Consider the following 13,422-nt stretch of genomic DNA (forward strand, 5'->3'; position numbering starts at 1 on the left):
AGAGAAAAGCCGTCTCTTAACAGAGGAGGAGGCCTCAGATTTCCACTGTCAAAAACCTCTAATGCAACTTAAAAACAGATTCCCAGCCGGCTTTCACACCTGATGGAAACAAAGGGGCCTCGTCTGTGAATTAGAGGAACAAAAGACTCTTACTGTTAAGTTTGTTTAGGTGTGAATTGCCAATCTACATGTGTGTGTGTCTTATCTCACTCAGCCTTATAACCTGAATCTCTCACTCTCTGCTCTTTGAATTGAGAAAGCTCCTCGGATGAGGAGCGAAACGTCTTCTGTTACAAATAAAGTCCAGTTGTTTTTGTATTGAACGCTTTTTGAAGGACCCTGTGTACACAATTTCATTCCACCTCATGTACCACATGTGATGCGAATGACAATAAAACCTACTTGAACTTGAAAGCTCTTTACAACACAATCTGTGCCCTCATTTATCCATTCATACAGCCCTCTACTATATCTATACAAATAATAATAAGTGCTTTATCAAATTCAGACACTGATGGGACACAAATTGAAGGCAATGAGGGGTTCAGTGTCTTGCCCAGGGAAACTTAGGCATGTGACTGCTGGTGGAATCGGACCCCCAACACTTGCATTGGAGGATGACTGCTCTAACCACTCAACCACAGCCGCCCAAATAGCATTATTAATGGACTTTATATGGATGTAAATGTTTCTGTACAGTGCCCCGAGTCGACTTCTGTTGTGATTTTGTGCTATATAAACAAACTGAATTTGAGTGTGTGTGTGTGTATGTTTGTGAAACATCTGCAAGTGGGAAGGCGACTGGCAGTGTGCGATGAGTCTCGATTTCAACCACGTTAATGGTGTGTGATGGTGGGTTTGTGCATATTGACTGAGATTCAGTATCAGGGGGTTCTGGTATATCTAAAAAAGTTCAATCTGGTCCTCTGGACATTAAAAAAGATTGTAAAACCGTTTCGTCTTTCATCCAAAAGACTTCAGAGGAAGTCTTTCGAATGAAAGACAAAACGGTTCTACTATTTTTTTGTTTTGTTTTGAATGTCCAGAGGACCAGATTTAAATTTTTTAGATTTTTATACCTGGATTATTGAGCATGCATCAGGATGTTCTGGTATATATTTGTGCATATCAGAGGTCACTGAAATATACAAGAAAACTTGACTTTGGAGTCAGAAGTTTGGTTTTTGCTCATTAGACTTTTCCAAGTTTAGCCTTTTTTTCCTCATACTGGCTCTGGACTTAACAGCCCTTTCCTTGCCCTTTGCCTTTGCTCTGGCTAGTTTTCCATTTCCTCCCAGTGCCCACATTCTGTTTTCAATTTTACAGCTATTCCGCATTTCTCTCTTTCCTCTTTTCTAGTGTGCAATTGCTCTTTAAATCTCCTGAATGAACATTTATGGAGATTCAAATTCAGAGATTTGTTATTGTCATTCACACCACATGTGGTACATTTGGTGGAACGAAATTATATACATGGAGTGTACATCTAACAATAAAATGTAAACAAAAAAAACTAATAATATCTAAGATATGAATTGACTATGAACTAAGAAAAATATCAGCTAAAAATATGCTAAGCACTAATAGCATAAAAACAAACACAATATGCTGAACAGCAACAGAAACACAAATCTGTGTGAATAGATGAACACGAATGAACACAGCAACATGAAACAGATCAGCAGCAACATGATGTGATTTTTTTTTCACAATGGTTATCCTGGTTAGAGATTCATGAGTCTATAGGTCACTGTGGAGGGGATGTCAAACTTACTATCCACTGAAGTTGACTTTGGATGAGTAGGCGAGGGCAGTGGTAACCTTTCAAAGCAAAGGACTAGCATAGCAAAGTGTAGCAATAAATAAAAAGACATGTGGGTGTGCAAACCTGTATAATTAGGTGGACAGATGCAGGTATAGTTGTTAACCCCATCTACACACGTGGAGTTATTTTCACAATCATTGTCTTCACAGTCATCTGGGTTTACCTCACACCGTTGACCTTCAAAACCAGGTAGACACACACAGCTGCACACAAACACAAGGGATACAAAATCTGCATTGATACATTTTCATCATGACAGCTATAAGGAGATCTGTAAATATATCTGTGTCAAAGATCAGATACACTTGCACACCTTAAAATAAATTTAATCAGCTAGATAAATCAGTCATTTTATAACACTTCAACTCAAACTTTCCTAGAATAAATAAAGCTAAATAAAATAAAAAGCTGTATTTTAGTAGTGTTTACACACCACTAGACTTGTAGAATATAGTGACCAAACAAGACACAATTCCATGCCTACTTTTATGACAGAAATTAAATGACAAACATACAAACCAGATTCCAAAAAAGTTGGGACACTAAACAAATTGCAAATAAAAACAATGCAAAGATGTGGAGATGGCAAATGTCAATATTTTATTTGTAATATAACATAGATGACAGATCAAAAGTTTAATATGAGTAAATGTAACATTTTAAAGGAAAAATATGTTGATTCAAAATTTCGGTGTCAACAAATCCCAAAAAAGTAGGACGAGTAGCAATAAGTGGCTGGAAAAAGGAAATTGAGCATATAACGAACAGCTGGAAGACCAATTAACACTAATTAGGTCAATTGACAACATGATTGGGTATAAAAAGAGCTTCTCAGAGTGTCAGTGTCTCTCAGAAGCCAAGATGGTAAGAGGATCACCAATTCCACCATTGTTGCGGAGAAAGATAGTGCAACAATACCAGAATGGTGTTACCCAGCGTAAAATAGCAAAGAATTTTAAGTTATCATCATCAACCGTGCATAACCTCATCAAAAGATTCAGAGAATCTGGAACAATCGCTGTGCGTATGGGTCAAGGCCATAAAACTCTACAGGATGCTCGTGATCTCTGGGCCCTTAAACGTCAATGTGCCTCAAACAGGAATGCCACTGTCAAGGAAATAACAGAATGGGCTCAGGAATACTTCCAGAAAGCATTGTCAGTAAACACAATCCACCGTGCAATCCGCTGTTGCCAGCTGAAATTCTACAGTGCAAAGAGGAAGCCATTTCTAAGCAAGCTCCACAAGCTTAGACGTTTTCACTGGGCCAGGGGTCATTTAAAATGGAGTGTGGCCAAATGGAAGACTGTTCTGTGGTCAGATGAGTCACGATTTGAAGTTCTTTATGGAACACTGGGACGCCATGTCATCCGGACCAGAGAGGACAAGGATAGTCCAAGTTGTTATCAACGCTCCGTTCAGAAGCCTGCATCACTGATGATACGGGGTTGCATGAGCGCTTGTGGCATGGGCAGCTTGCATATCTGGAAAGGCACCATTAATGCAGATAACTATGTTCAGGTTCTAGAACAACATATGCTTCCATCTAGACGTCATCTCTTTCAGGGAAGACCCTGCATTTTTCAACACGATAATGCCAGACAACATTCTGCAGCAATCACAACATCATGGCTACGTAGGAGAAGGATCCGGGTACTGAAATGGACAGCCTGCAGTCCAGATCAGATCTTTCACCAATAGAGAACATTTGGTGCATCATAAAGAGGAAGGTGCGAAAAAGAAGGCCCAAGACGATTGAACAGTTAGAGGCCTGTATTAGACATGAATGGGAGAGCATTCCTATTTCTAAACTTGAGAAACTGGTCTCCTCTGTCCCCAGACGTCTGTTGAGTGTTGTAAGAAGAAGGGGGGATGCCACACAGTGGTAAAAATGGACTTGTCCCAACTTTTTTGGGATTTGTTGACGCCATGAAATTTGGAAACAACAGATTTTTCCCTTAAAATTATACATTCTCTCAGTTTAAACTTTTGATCTGTGATTTGTGTTCTATTCTGAATAAAACATTAGATGTTGGCACCTCCACATCATTGTATTCAGTTTTTATTCACAATTTGTTTAGTGTCCCAACTTTTTTGGACTCCGGTTTGTACATTTCAATGTTTAAACTATCCCTACAGCACATTTTATTATTTAGCAATAGGTACTAAAATGTGAAGAGCATGAACCCTTGGTTTTGAAGACTCCATTAGAGAAAATCAAAATTGTTCAAATTTTTTATCTTTTAAAACAAAACACCCACAATCAGCTGAAGAAAACAATAATTGGGCACAACCCACTCAGATCTCTCAAACCAGCCAGTAGCTATAGCTATTTTTCACATGAACATAAGTAATCAAGTTACACAGCCATTCAGAATAAAAATGTGTCATGTAAACGCCCCATTCGGATTATTCTTTGTTTTTTCAGCGCTATGTTAAAAAATTAGTAATCAGGATGAAAAGGGTAGTTTACGCTGATTCATAATCCGAAAGGTGTCCATGTCAATACCCAATCTGTTCATTTTTTTCCAATCGTGAAAAACTGACCTGACTGCGCATGTGCGATTTATGTCATTTTCGCCTGGCTAATGCTAATAATATTAGCATGTCGGTGAAACAAAACTGGTCAGCGAGCGACACAACATTTCTACTAGAAACTTTGAAAGAGCTCAAAATGATCTTTATTGTAGCTCAGTCAGGGAGTGCAGTAACGTCTCCACTGTCATTAAAACCTGTCGCAGGTCCATTTTGGGTTCTCAGCTTTGTTTACATTCATCCATGAAGTAAACCGGAAGTAGAACTTCTTCTTCTGTGTTTTTTTAAGGAGAGTTTACTACTCTGTGCATGTCAGTACTTCTGTTCAGAACAAAGCCCGCTGCATGTAAACGCTCATCATGAACGGATTGTGCCCATGTAAACGATACATTTGAATTATTTAATTTGAAAACATTTCAAACCGGTCAAAGAATTTTACACATGTAAAAATAGCTGCCGAGGAGCACAAACCAGTGTATCTTTTGTGCCGGTCCCAAGTCCATGTAACTGGCGAGGGTTGCTACCATGTTGCACCGTTGCTGTAGACAAACAAGGTGCAGGTAGAAATTGTTCTACTCTTAGATGAGATCATGATAATGTAAACATGTCAGGAGACAGTGAGAGAAGAGGAAAGTCAAAAATTTAGGACAGCGGGTTGCAACTTTAAATGTGGGGACAATGGCAGGCAAAGGTAGAGAGCTGGAAGACAATGCAGAGAAAGAAGGTAGATGTTTTATCAAAGTTCATGCTCAATCATCCAGGTATAAAATCCAAAAATGGTCAGTCAGGTCATTTGGACAGATTCTCTTGTGTGGAAAGACGTTTTGTCCTCTATTCGGAGGGCTTCGTCAGTCTGAGGAATTCCAAGTAAACTGTTTTCTTCACTAAGTAGTACACTCCTTTAGTGGTTGGTCCACTAAAGGCGAACTGACCGTTATTGGGTAGATGTTTTATGTATCCAAGATGTTTTATGTATCCAAGAGACCAGGTGGAAGGGCAGCAAGTCTAGCAGCATTGGAGCAGGGTTTAAGCTATTTTACCAAGGTGTGGATAGAAAGATAAATGGAGAGAGAGTGTGTGTAGGGGGAGGGGGGGGGGTAGGAAGAGTTGGCAAAGAAAATAGTAGAGGTGAATAGTTTCAGATAGGTTTAATATAAGTTAAGTCAGGTCCTCTGGACGTTCAAAAAAACGTACCGGGCAAGCAAGATCCTTCAGAAGGCACAGACCGAGCTGCTGAATGAATGGATGAGATAGACCAAATTTACTATTGAGGCCTTAAAGGTCAAAGAAGAGCTCATTAAACTCTCCTGTGCTGTGCCATCCTTTTGGCCAGTGGCTGTTTAGTTTCCCTGATGTAAGACTGATCACAGCCCACCTGACACTGAACAGCATACACAACATTACTCTGTTTGTGCCGGGGGACTGGATCTTTGGGATGAACCGATCTTTGCTGTAATGTATTTTGGGGTTTAAAAGCCACAGGGACGTTGTGTTTAGAAAATAAACGTCTCAGTTTCTCTGATACTCCCGCAACATATGGATTGACCACTGGTCTGGGTTCCTCCTTCTCACCTGATGGCTGACTGGAGTCCTGTTTGGGTTTCTTCTCTGCTTTCAGGAAGGCCCAGTTATGATAACCACATTTCTCTAGAGCCTGTCTTGTGTGGGATTTCTCCTTCTGCCTGGCTCCTGAGTTAGTGGGGACAGTGTCTGCTCTGTGGTACAGAGTCCTGATGACTCCTAACTTGTGCTCCAAAGGGTGATGGGAGTCAAACTGCAAATACTGGTCTGTGTGGGTGGGTTTGCGGTAAACCTCAGTTTGCAAATGTCCTCTATCAGAGACTCAGACCTCACAGTCCAAGAAAGCCAACCTGCCATTTTTTACATCTTCTCATGTGAAGTTAATGTATTTATCCACAGAGTTGCTGTGGTCAGTAAAATGTTAGACTTCCTGAGATTTTATTTTAACCAAGGTGTCGTCAACATACTTGAACCAATGACTTGGTGGTGTCCCTGAAAAGGACGTCAAGGCTCTCTTTTCTACCTCCTCCATGTACAGGTTGGCAACAATAGGAGAAACTGGAGACCCCATAGCACACCCATGTTTCTGCCTATAATATTGCTCCCCATATGTGAAGTAGATTGACTGCAGGCACAGTTTCAAGAGTTGACACAGTTGTTCTGTGGAAAGCGTGGTCCTGCTACTAAGAGTGGTGTCTGATTTTAATCTTAAACTGACCACCTCTACTGCATCATCAACAGGAATGCACGTAAAGGGTGTTGTGATATCAAAAGAAACCATTGTTTCTTCAGTCTCCATGATGACATCCTTCACCTTATCCACAAAGTCCATGGTGTTCTGTATGTGGTGTTATGAGCTGCCAACTAATGGGATGAGTACAGACGCCAGATATTTGGAAACATTGTAAGTGCCAGAGTTAATCATGCTAACAATTGGTCTTAAAGGTACGTCTTGTTTGTGAATTTTAGTTAAACCATACAGACTAGGTGTGGTCTCCCCTGGGTACAGTCTGTGGGACAGAATATGGTCAATGTCCCCCTCTAACAATGCTGTTATTGCTAGCATCACTCAGCCTCCTGTGAATAGCAAACAACCATCAGGGTGCTAATGATCTATTGTTAAGCTGATGGTCCTCCTTGATCATGTGAGCAGCTGGTTTTGGCTGTCAGTAGCAAACTGGTTGATCCACTATGAGAAGGTGCTATTTATAAGACTGAGCTGAATACAGCACCTCAGACTGAAGAAGTCTTTCAGATGAAAGACGAAACGTTTCTACTTTTTTTTTGTTTGTTTTGTTTTTTGAATGTCCAGAGGACCAGACTTAACTTTTTTAGCCATCCATCCATTTTTTTTTCCAATATCCAAGGTTGGGTCGCAGGGGTAGCAGCCTAAGCAGGGAGGCCCAGACTTTCCTCTCCTCAGCCACTTGAGCCAGCTCTTCCGGGGAAATCCCAAGGTGTTTACAGGCCAGCCGAGAAACATAGTACCTCCAGCATGTCCTGGGTCTTCCTCTGGGTCTCCTCTCCATGGGACATTTCTGGAACACCTCACCAGGGAGGCATCCAGGAGGCATCCTAACCAGATGTTCAGTGCCCTGAGATGACTTCTGTTGTGACTTGGCGCTATGTAAATAAACTGAATTTAAGTGAAATAGTTTGAGCCACCTCAACTGGCTGCTCTCGACGTGGAGAATCAGCGACTCTACTCTGAGTCTCTCCCGGATGACCGAACTTCTCACCCTATCTCTAAGGGAGAGTCCAGCGAACTTGCGGAGAAAACTCATTTTGGCAACCTGTATCCATGAACTCATTCTTTCGGTCACAACCCAAAGCTCATGACCATAGATGAAGGTAGGAACGTAGCTTGACCGGTAAATTGAGTGCTTTGCCTTTTGACTCAGCTCTCTCTTCGCCACGACGGACAGGCACAGCACCCACTTCACAGTAGATGCCAATCAATCTCTCGCTCCATTTTTCCCTCATTTAGGGAAGATTTGATCAGATCAGAAGATCAATACTTGCCACACAAACTAAATAGTTTCCTAATGACTGCTTCTTGGTTTTTGATCTATTTGCCATCTATATATAATGAGCTATGAAAGCTCTACAAACTTCTCATGTTTAAATAAAAAAATTTCAAGTGAGAAATTGGCACACATTTTCTAGCAAAAGTAATTCCCTTCCCAAACACACTCAATGCCACATTTTCTTAAGTGCTAAAAATCAAATAATGTACTTAAAGTGATCTTTCTGGCTGGGTTGAAGATGGCAGGTTCCTCCATTAAAGCAAGGGAAGCCGATGCATGCGTTCATGGGAATCTCACAGTCTTGACCCTGAATGGCACAAGTGGAAAATATGGAAAATATATTAATAATTGCTGTGCTTTTCTTCCAATTCTAAGGAAACAAACTACAATGTGTTTTAAACTGCTTAATTTCAGTCTTTTTAAACATAACACTTTGCTCTACTTTTACAGACCAATGAAAAACAGTCTTGGCAAACTTCCTAATAATTGCAGGAAATGATTTATTTGCATCTGAAGAATAAGATTCCTTACTGTTTTTTTTTTTCATTTAGCCTTTATTTATACAGGTTAGTCTCATTGAGCCACGAGAACTCATTTTCAAGAGAGACCTGTTTTAGGGAGCACATGGTGGGGGTTAAGGGGCCTTGCTCATGGGCCCAGAGTGGGGCGAATGAGGGTGGGGGCAAGTGTGGGTGTTTAACCTACCCCACCCACAATTTTGATGTTGTCGGGGCCGGGGCGTGAACCAGCGATCTTCGGATCACAAGCCCACCTCTCTAACCTCTGCGCCACCACTCCCCCTAATCATTTTCGTTTGATCGTTTTATCATAATCTTTCCTAAAACAACAATTTAAAAATGAGTAGCAAAACAAATGTACATATGTAGTGAACTTAATCTGAGGTCAAGACCAAGCCTAAGGTCAAAACTCTTGACCTTAAGAACCTTGTGGGACAGGAACTGTCATTTCATTGATTTGAATCCAGAAATACAGGTTCACCCATCCTGAGACTTTCTTTCTTGAAAATTCAAGTGGAAGAACACTCTCTGTTCTAGTATCATTACTATTTTACAAATGTTGATAATCAAAGTGCCTTAGTTCAAACCATTTTAGATGTTGCAGTGAACTAATCAATTTTATTAACTGTGTAATGATTTTTAATTCTCATGCAAAGTTAGAATTCATGTTAAGGTCTGTTACAGATTTTTATGCATTTTCTGATTTCTGCTTTTGAATGAGCAAGTGTGCGTTTTCCAGGGTCAGGAATCGAAGCAGACATGTGTTGGAACAACTGTCTTGTTTATATCCTCTCAGACATCAACAGGGGGGTTTTGGCACCTGTTTTTCAAACTCGCCAAAACAAAACTCTCTCTGTCTGTGAGAACATTTCTGATCTGTTCCATAACAATTCTTGCTGTCTTCTAACCTCTTACGTCACAAAACACCCCCCCGTCTGGTCGGTTCTGACCAATGGGAAGACTCCCGAATGAACCGGGAAAAGAGCTCTTTAAAATGTCGGTACTTCCTGGTCTACACAGTTCGGTGGGTTCTGTTGGATACACGGTTCTGTGGAGTTGGAGAAGTTCGGCGGCGCGGACAGTTCTGATATGTCCTAGCGCTGGGCAGTAGCTGTGGGAGCCGGGAAGATCCTGACATGACAACAGAGCTCTTCCGAGTTTCATGGGATTATAACATTTTCCACTGAGGTGAGCTGTGGCGGACAGAATCTCGCCGCTACTCCGGACGAGTAACAGCATCCTACGGAGACGCTGAAAGGGTGCGTTAAACGGAATCTCGCCTGAGACATCTCCAGGTAAAAGAGTCGATTTCACCACCTAAGTGTACTGTAAGGAAGAAGCTGAAGAAAGCCCGGAGAGTGCCGTTCTGTTCAACACTCTACCTCAAACACCATCTTTTCATCTTTAAACTCTTCTATCAAGTAGATATTCTTCCAGATATTTTAGAAATGTCTGTGTAAAGTGCTCATCCACCGCCGTGTGGGTAAAAGATCATAATTGTACAGTTTTCATAAATGTCTGTGGTGAAGCAACGGAAAAATCATGGCCGTATGATTTTTCCTGATCGATTGCTTATGTTGTTATTTTCATAATTTGCCAAATTAATGTAAATGTTTGATGTTAAACTTTGATTCTGTAAATAAATGACCGCATTCATTTTGATGGGTCAAAGATAAATGACGTCTCACGTTTGCATTTCCTTAAATTCAATGCATGTTTTATTCAGTCCAGAAAAATGAGGAATCCGTGTTAATTGATGAATATATGTAGTGAGTCACGTGGGTACGTGTCACTTGTTGTATGACAAATATATGTGGTATATATTTATGCATACTTTTCACGAGTTCCTCATCTTTCTGACTGTGTAATGCCGTGCATTGAATTTAACAGAAATGTAACGAGAGACGTTATTACCTTTGACCCATCAAATGAATGGAGTCATTTATTTTCAGAATCAAAGTTTAACATCAAACATTTACATTAATTTGGCAAAATATGAAAATAATAACAGACAGTTTCACAGAAAATGAACTTCAAAACACTCGGCGGTGATTTGAGGACTTTGCTTCAGATATTTCTAAAATATCTGTACTAGTTTTGTGAGAGAGAGGTGAGTTTAAGAGGAAATTGAGATTTATCTTACAGAGGAATATGTGAGGGAATTTAATCTGTTTGACCAGAAATTGCACGCTCCCATCAGGTATCTCAGCTTGTCCCAGGTACACTTTAGTCGAAGAAGAAACCGTTACCTTGTTGACGATAGATCACCTCAGTAAGAATCCTTCAGACTGATATCAGCGTCTCCGTTGAGAACAGCTAAAATCCTTGGAGAGTCGTGCGTGGTTAGTTCAAACAGAATCATAATCCCAAAACGTCTCTGGATTCTCGGCAACTCTGACTCTTCATTGTCAGCAGCTCTCAGACTCTTTCAGATCTTCTCAGACTCCAACTCCAAAACTCTCCATAACTCTAGTTCTCTGGAAACTCCAACGCTCCAGAACTGTTCACCATTCCAACTCTCTTCTGAACTCCTTGAGAACTTTGCCATTCTAACATGAACTGGGAAGTTGCCACATTTTATTTGGGTCGACTTCCGGTTCAATTTAGAGCTTTCTGATTCGTGGATGTACCAGAAAGAGGTGTGGTTTTTTGACGTAAGTTATTATCAAAAGTCAAGGATTGTTTTCAACATACAGAAAAGATTATTGCAGTCGACCAGACTTCGTGGAGTCTCACACTTGGTAATCTTTTCAAATAGTAAAACATGACATTTCTTCTTCAGTAAACATTTAGTTGACCGAAGCTTCAACTTTCACACACTTACGACTTGGCTCATTTCAGACAGAAAATCAAGAAATGCATATTCAGGTGATTTCTTCTTTGAATGAGGAATAAAAATCATTACTTACTGTTTATGTAAAATAAAGATGAGTAGTTCTTTTCAACCTGTAAGCATTGAGTGAAACTAACACAATTTGATTATCAAAACATTTGTAAGACAGTAATGATTATAAAGAATTGTCTTTTCTGCTTGATTAATTCAAGAAAGAAAGTCATCAGATGGCTCAGACTTATTCAGATCAATGAAAATAACAGTCTCTGTCCATCTGGTAGATTTGAGGTCATCAGGGTCAGATGAGGGTCAGATCATCAGGTCATCTGGTTCACTACATATATCTGAGCATCTGTTCATCTACATTCTGGTGGCCCGTCACGTGCTCATAAATGGACTGCGTATTCGTGTAAAGATTGATTTTACATGTTGGCATGAGGAAAGTAGCAGTCAAAACATTGCATGTTTGCGCAGCGTGCTGGAGCTGCGCGCTTGGAGCTTGGCTCTGCATGTTTACGCTGTATTACGCTGGCGATGTTATGAAAGCTGAAATAGTGTCATATGTCTTGGGAAAGCTGAAATTGTACGCCTGTTATGGTAACTAAAAGCTGGGGTGTGGAAACGCTCTATTCTGTTTAAAGACGGTCCAGACGCGGTTCTGGCCCGGCTCGGTTCTGAAAAGGTTCGGACGAGTTGTTTAAATAGCTAGAAAGACGTTTTTGAGACCGGAGTAGCAGACTCCGTGCAACTCAGAATTGATTCGTTACAATTTTTAACAGAAAAAGTGCATTTTGACAGTTTAAAAGACGAAAAGTTGACGAACTTGTTTCAGGCTAATCTAACATGCTGCTTGCTACAAACGCTTTGTAATTGGTTGAATTTGCTGCTGTGGAGTGCTCTGATTTGCTGAGAAATTGAATGACGTGCCTACGTCACTTCCTCTCACCCCTGTGCTGCTTTGTCATTGGTGATTTCAGTCACGTGACCCGGAAATGGAAACTCGTTTTCATAGGGAATAAAATCTGCTTTTTAAAGCTGAAAAGCGCTTTAAAGCTGTGTTCTGAAACGCTGTTTAAGTTCTTCGAAGTCTAATTGCTAAAATTTTGCCACGTTTGTGTAGAAAATCCGTTCAGAAATGTTGGTTTTAACCGAGTCTAGCCGATGCTAATTTTGAGCTAACAGCTAACGACCGGACGCCACAGGAAGTCATAGCGACCCCTACTGGACAACACTAACAGTGTCTGAGTTAAAATTAATAAGGTTGTACTGCCACCTTCTGGAGAAACGCGAGATAACAGGTTTTCACTTCGCTTTTTAGGTATTTTGAGTGAAATTAAACGTTTATTTCTGTAAGTCGAACTTTGAATTAACAAACTTCCTCGAGCTGAATTATACTGTTATGTTATCTTACCATTACAAGTCAGTAAAGTATTTACGCCCAGCGAGGCGTTTACTAAGAATTTTTTCATTCACTGATAAATCCTAAAGCAGGTGCAAAATGAAAAAATAGGCTCATACAATACTGCAACAATATGTCTTAATAATACCATACCATACCACTATATTTATAAAGCACTTAAAACAGCTACAAGGCCAACCAAAGTGCTGTACAGACAAAACAACAGGTAACACACAAAGCAAAATACAAAATGAGGTAAATCAGAATATAGACAAAAAACGATGCAGATAATGACGACTAACCAGTGTAGAGCATACAGGATCAAAACACAGATCATCTTGTGTTGAAAGCTATTGAATAGTAGTGAGTTTTTAAACAGGACTTGAAAACCGAGAGGGAGGAGGCCTGTCTGACAAGCATTGGTAACTCATTCCAGACTCTTGGTCCTGTTACAGAGAAGGCCCTGTCACCTCTGCGCTTAAGACGAGTTCAGAGTCAGTCAGAGTCAGAGTTTCTTTATTATCATTCGCACCACATGTGGTACATGTGCTGGAGCGAAATTATGTACACAGGGTCCCAGTTACATCCAACAATAAAATGTATAAGAAAAACAGTAATAACATCTAAGATATGAACTAAGAAAAACATCAACTAAATATGCACTAAGCACTCATAACATGAAAACATTGAACAGCAGCACAAACATGAACATGAGTCTGTGAGCAGATGAGCACGCATGAACACATCAACATTGAAACAGATCA

At 40.3% G+C, this 13,422-nt stretch overlaps 1 protein-coding gene across 1 annotated transcript in view; it reads right to left on the bottom strand.

Annotated features, from left to right (window-relative positions):
* The window catches only part of slit3 (slit homolog 3 (Drosophila)), a gene marked incomplete in the record, with an annotated part of 622,921 nt that overhangs the window by 83,318 nt on the left and 526,181 nt on the right, over positions 1 to 13,422 (bottom strand). Inside the window, 2 exon segments of the mRNA XM_037675457.1 lie at positions 1,889 to 2,028; positions 8,118 to 8,278. Of these exon segments, the coding sequence (XP_037531385.1) occupies positions 1,889 to 2,028; positions 8,118 to 8,278 (301 nt within the window).

The sequence above is a fragment of the Nematolebias whitei genome, chromosome 4 (assembly GCF_014905685.2).
Source record: "Nematolebias whitei isolate Nwh7 chromosome 4, NemWhi1, whole genome shotgun sequence".
NCBI classification, from domain to species: Eukaryota; Metazoa; Chordata; class Actinopteri; order Cyprinodontiformes; family Rivulidae; genus Nematolebias; species Nematolebias whitei.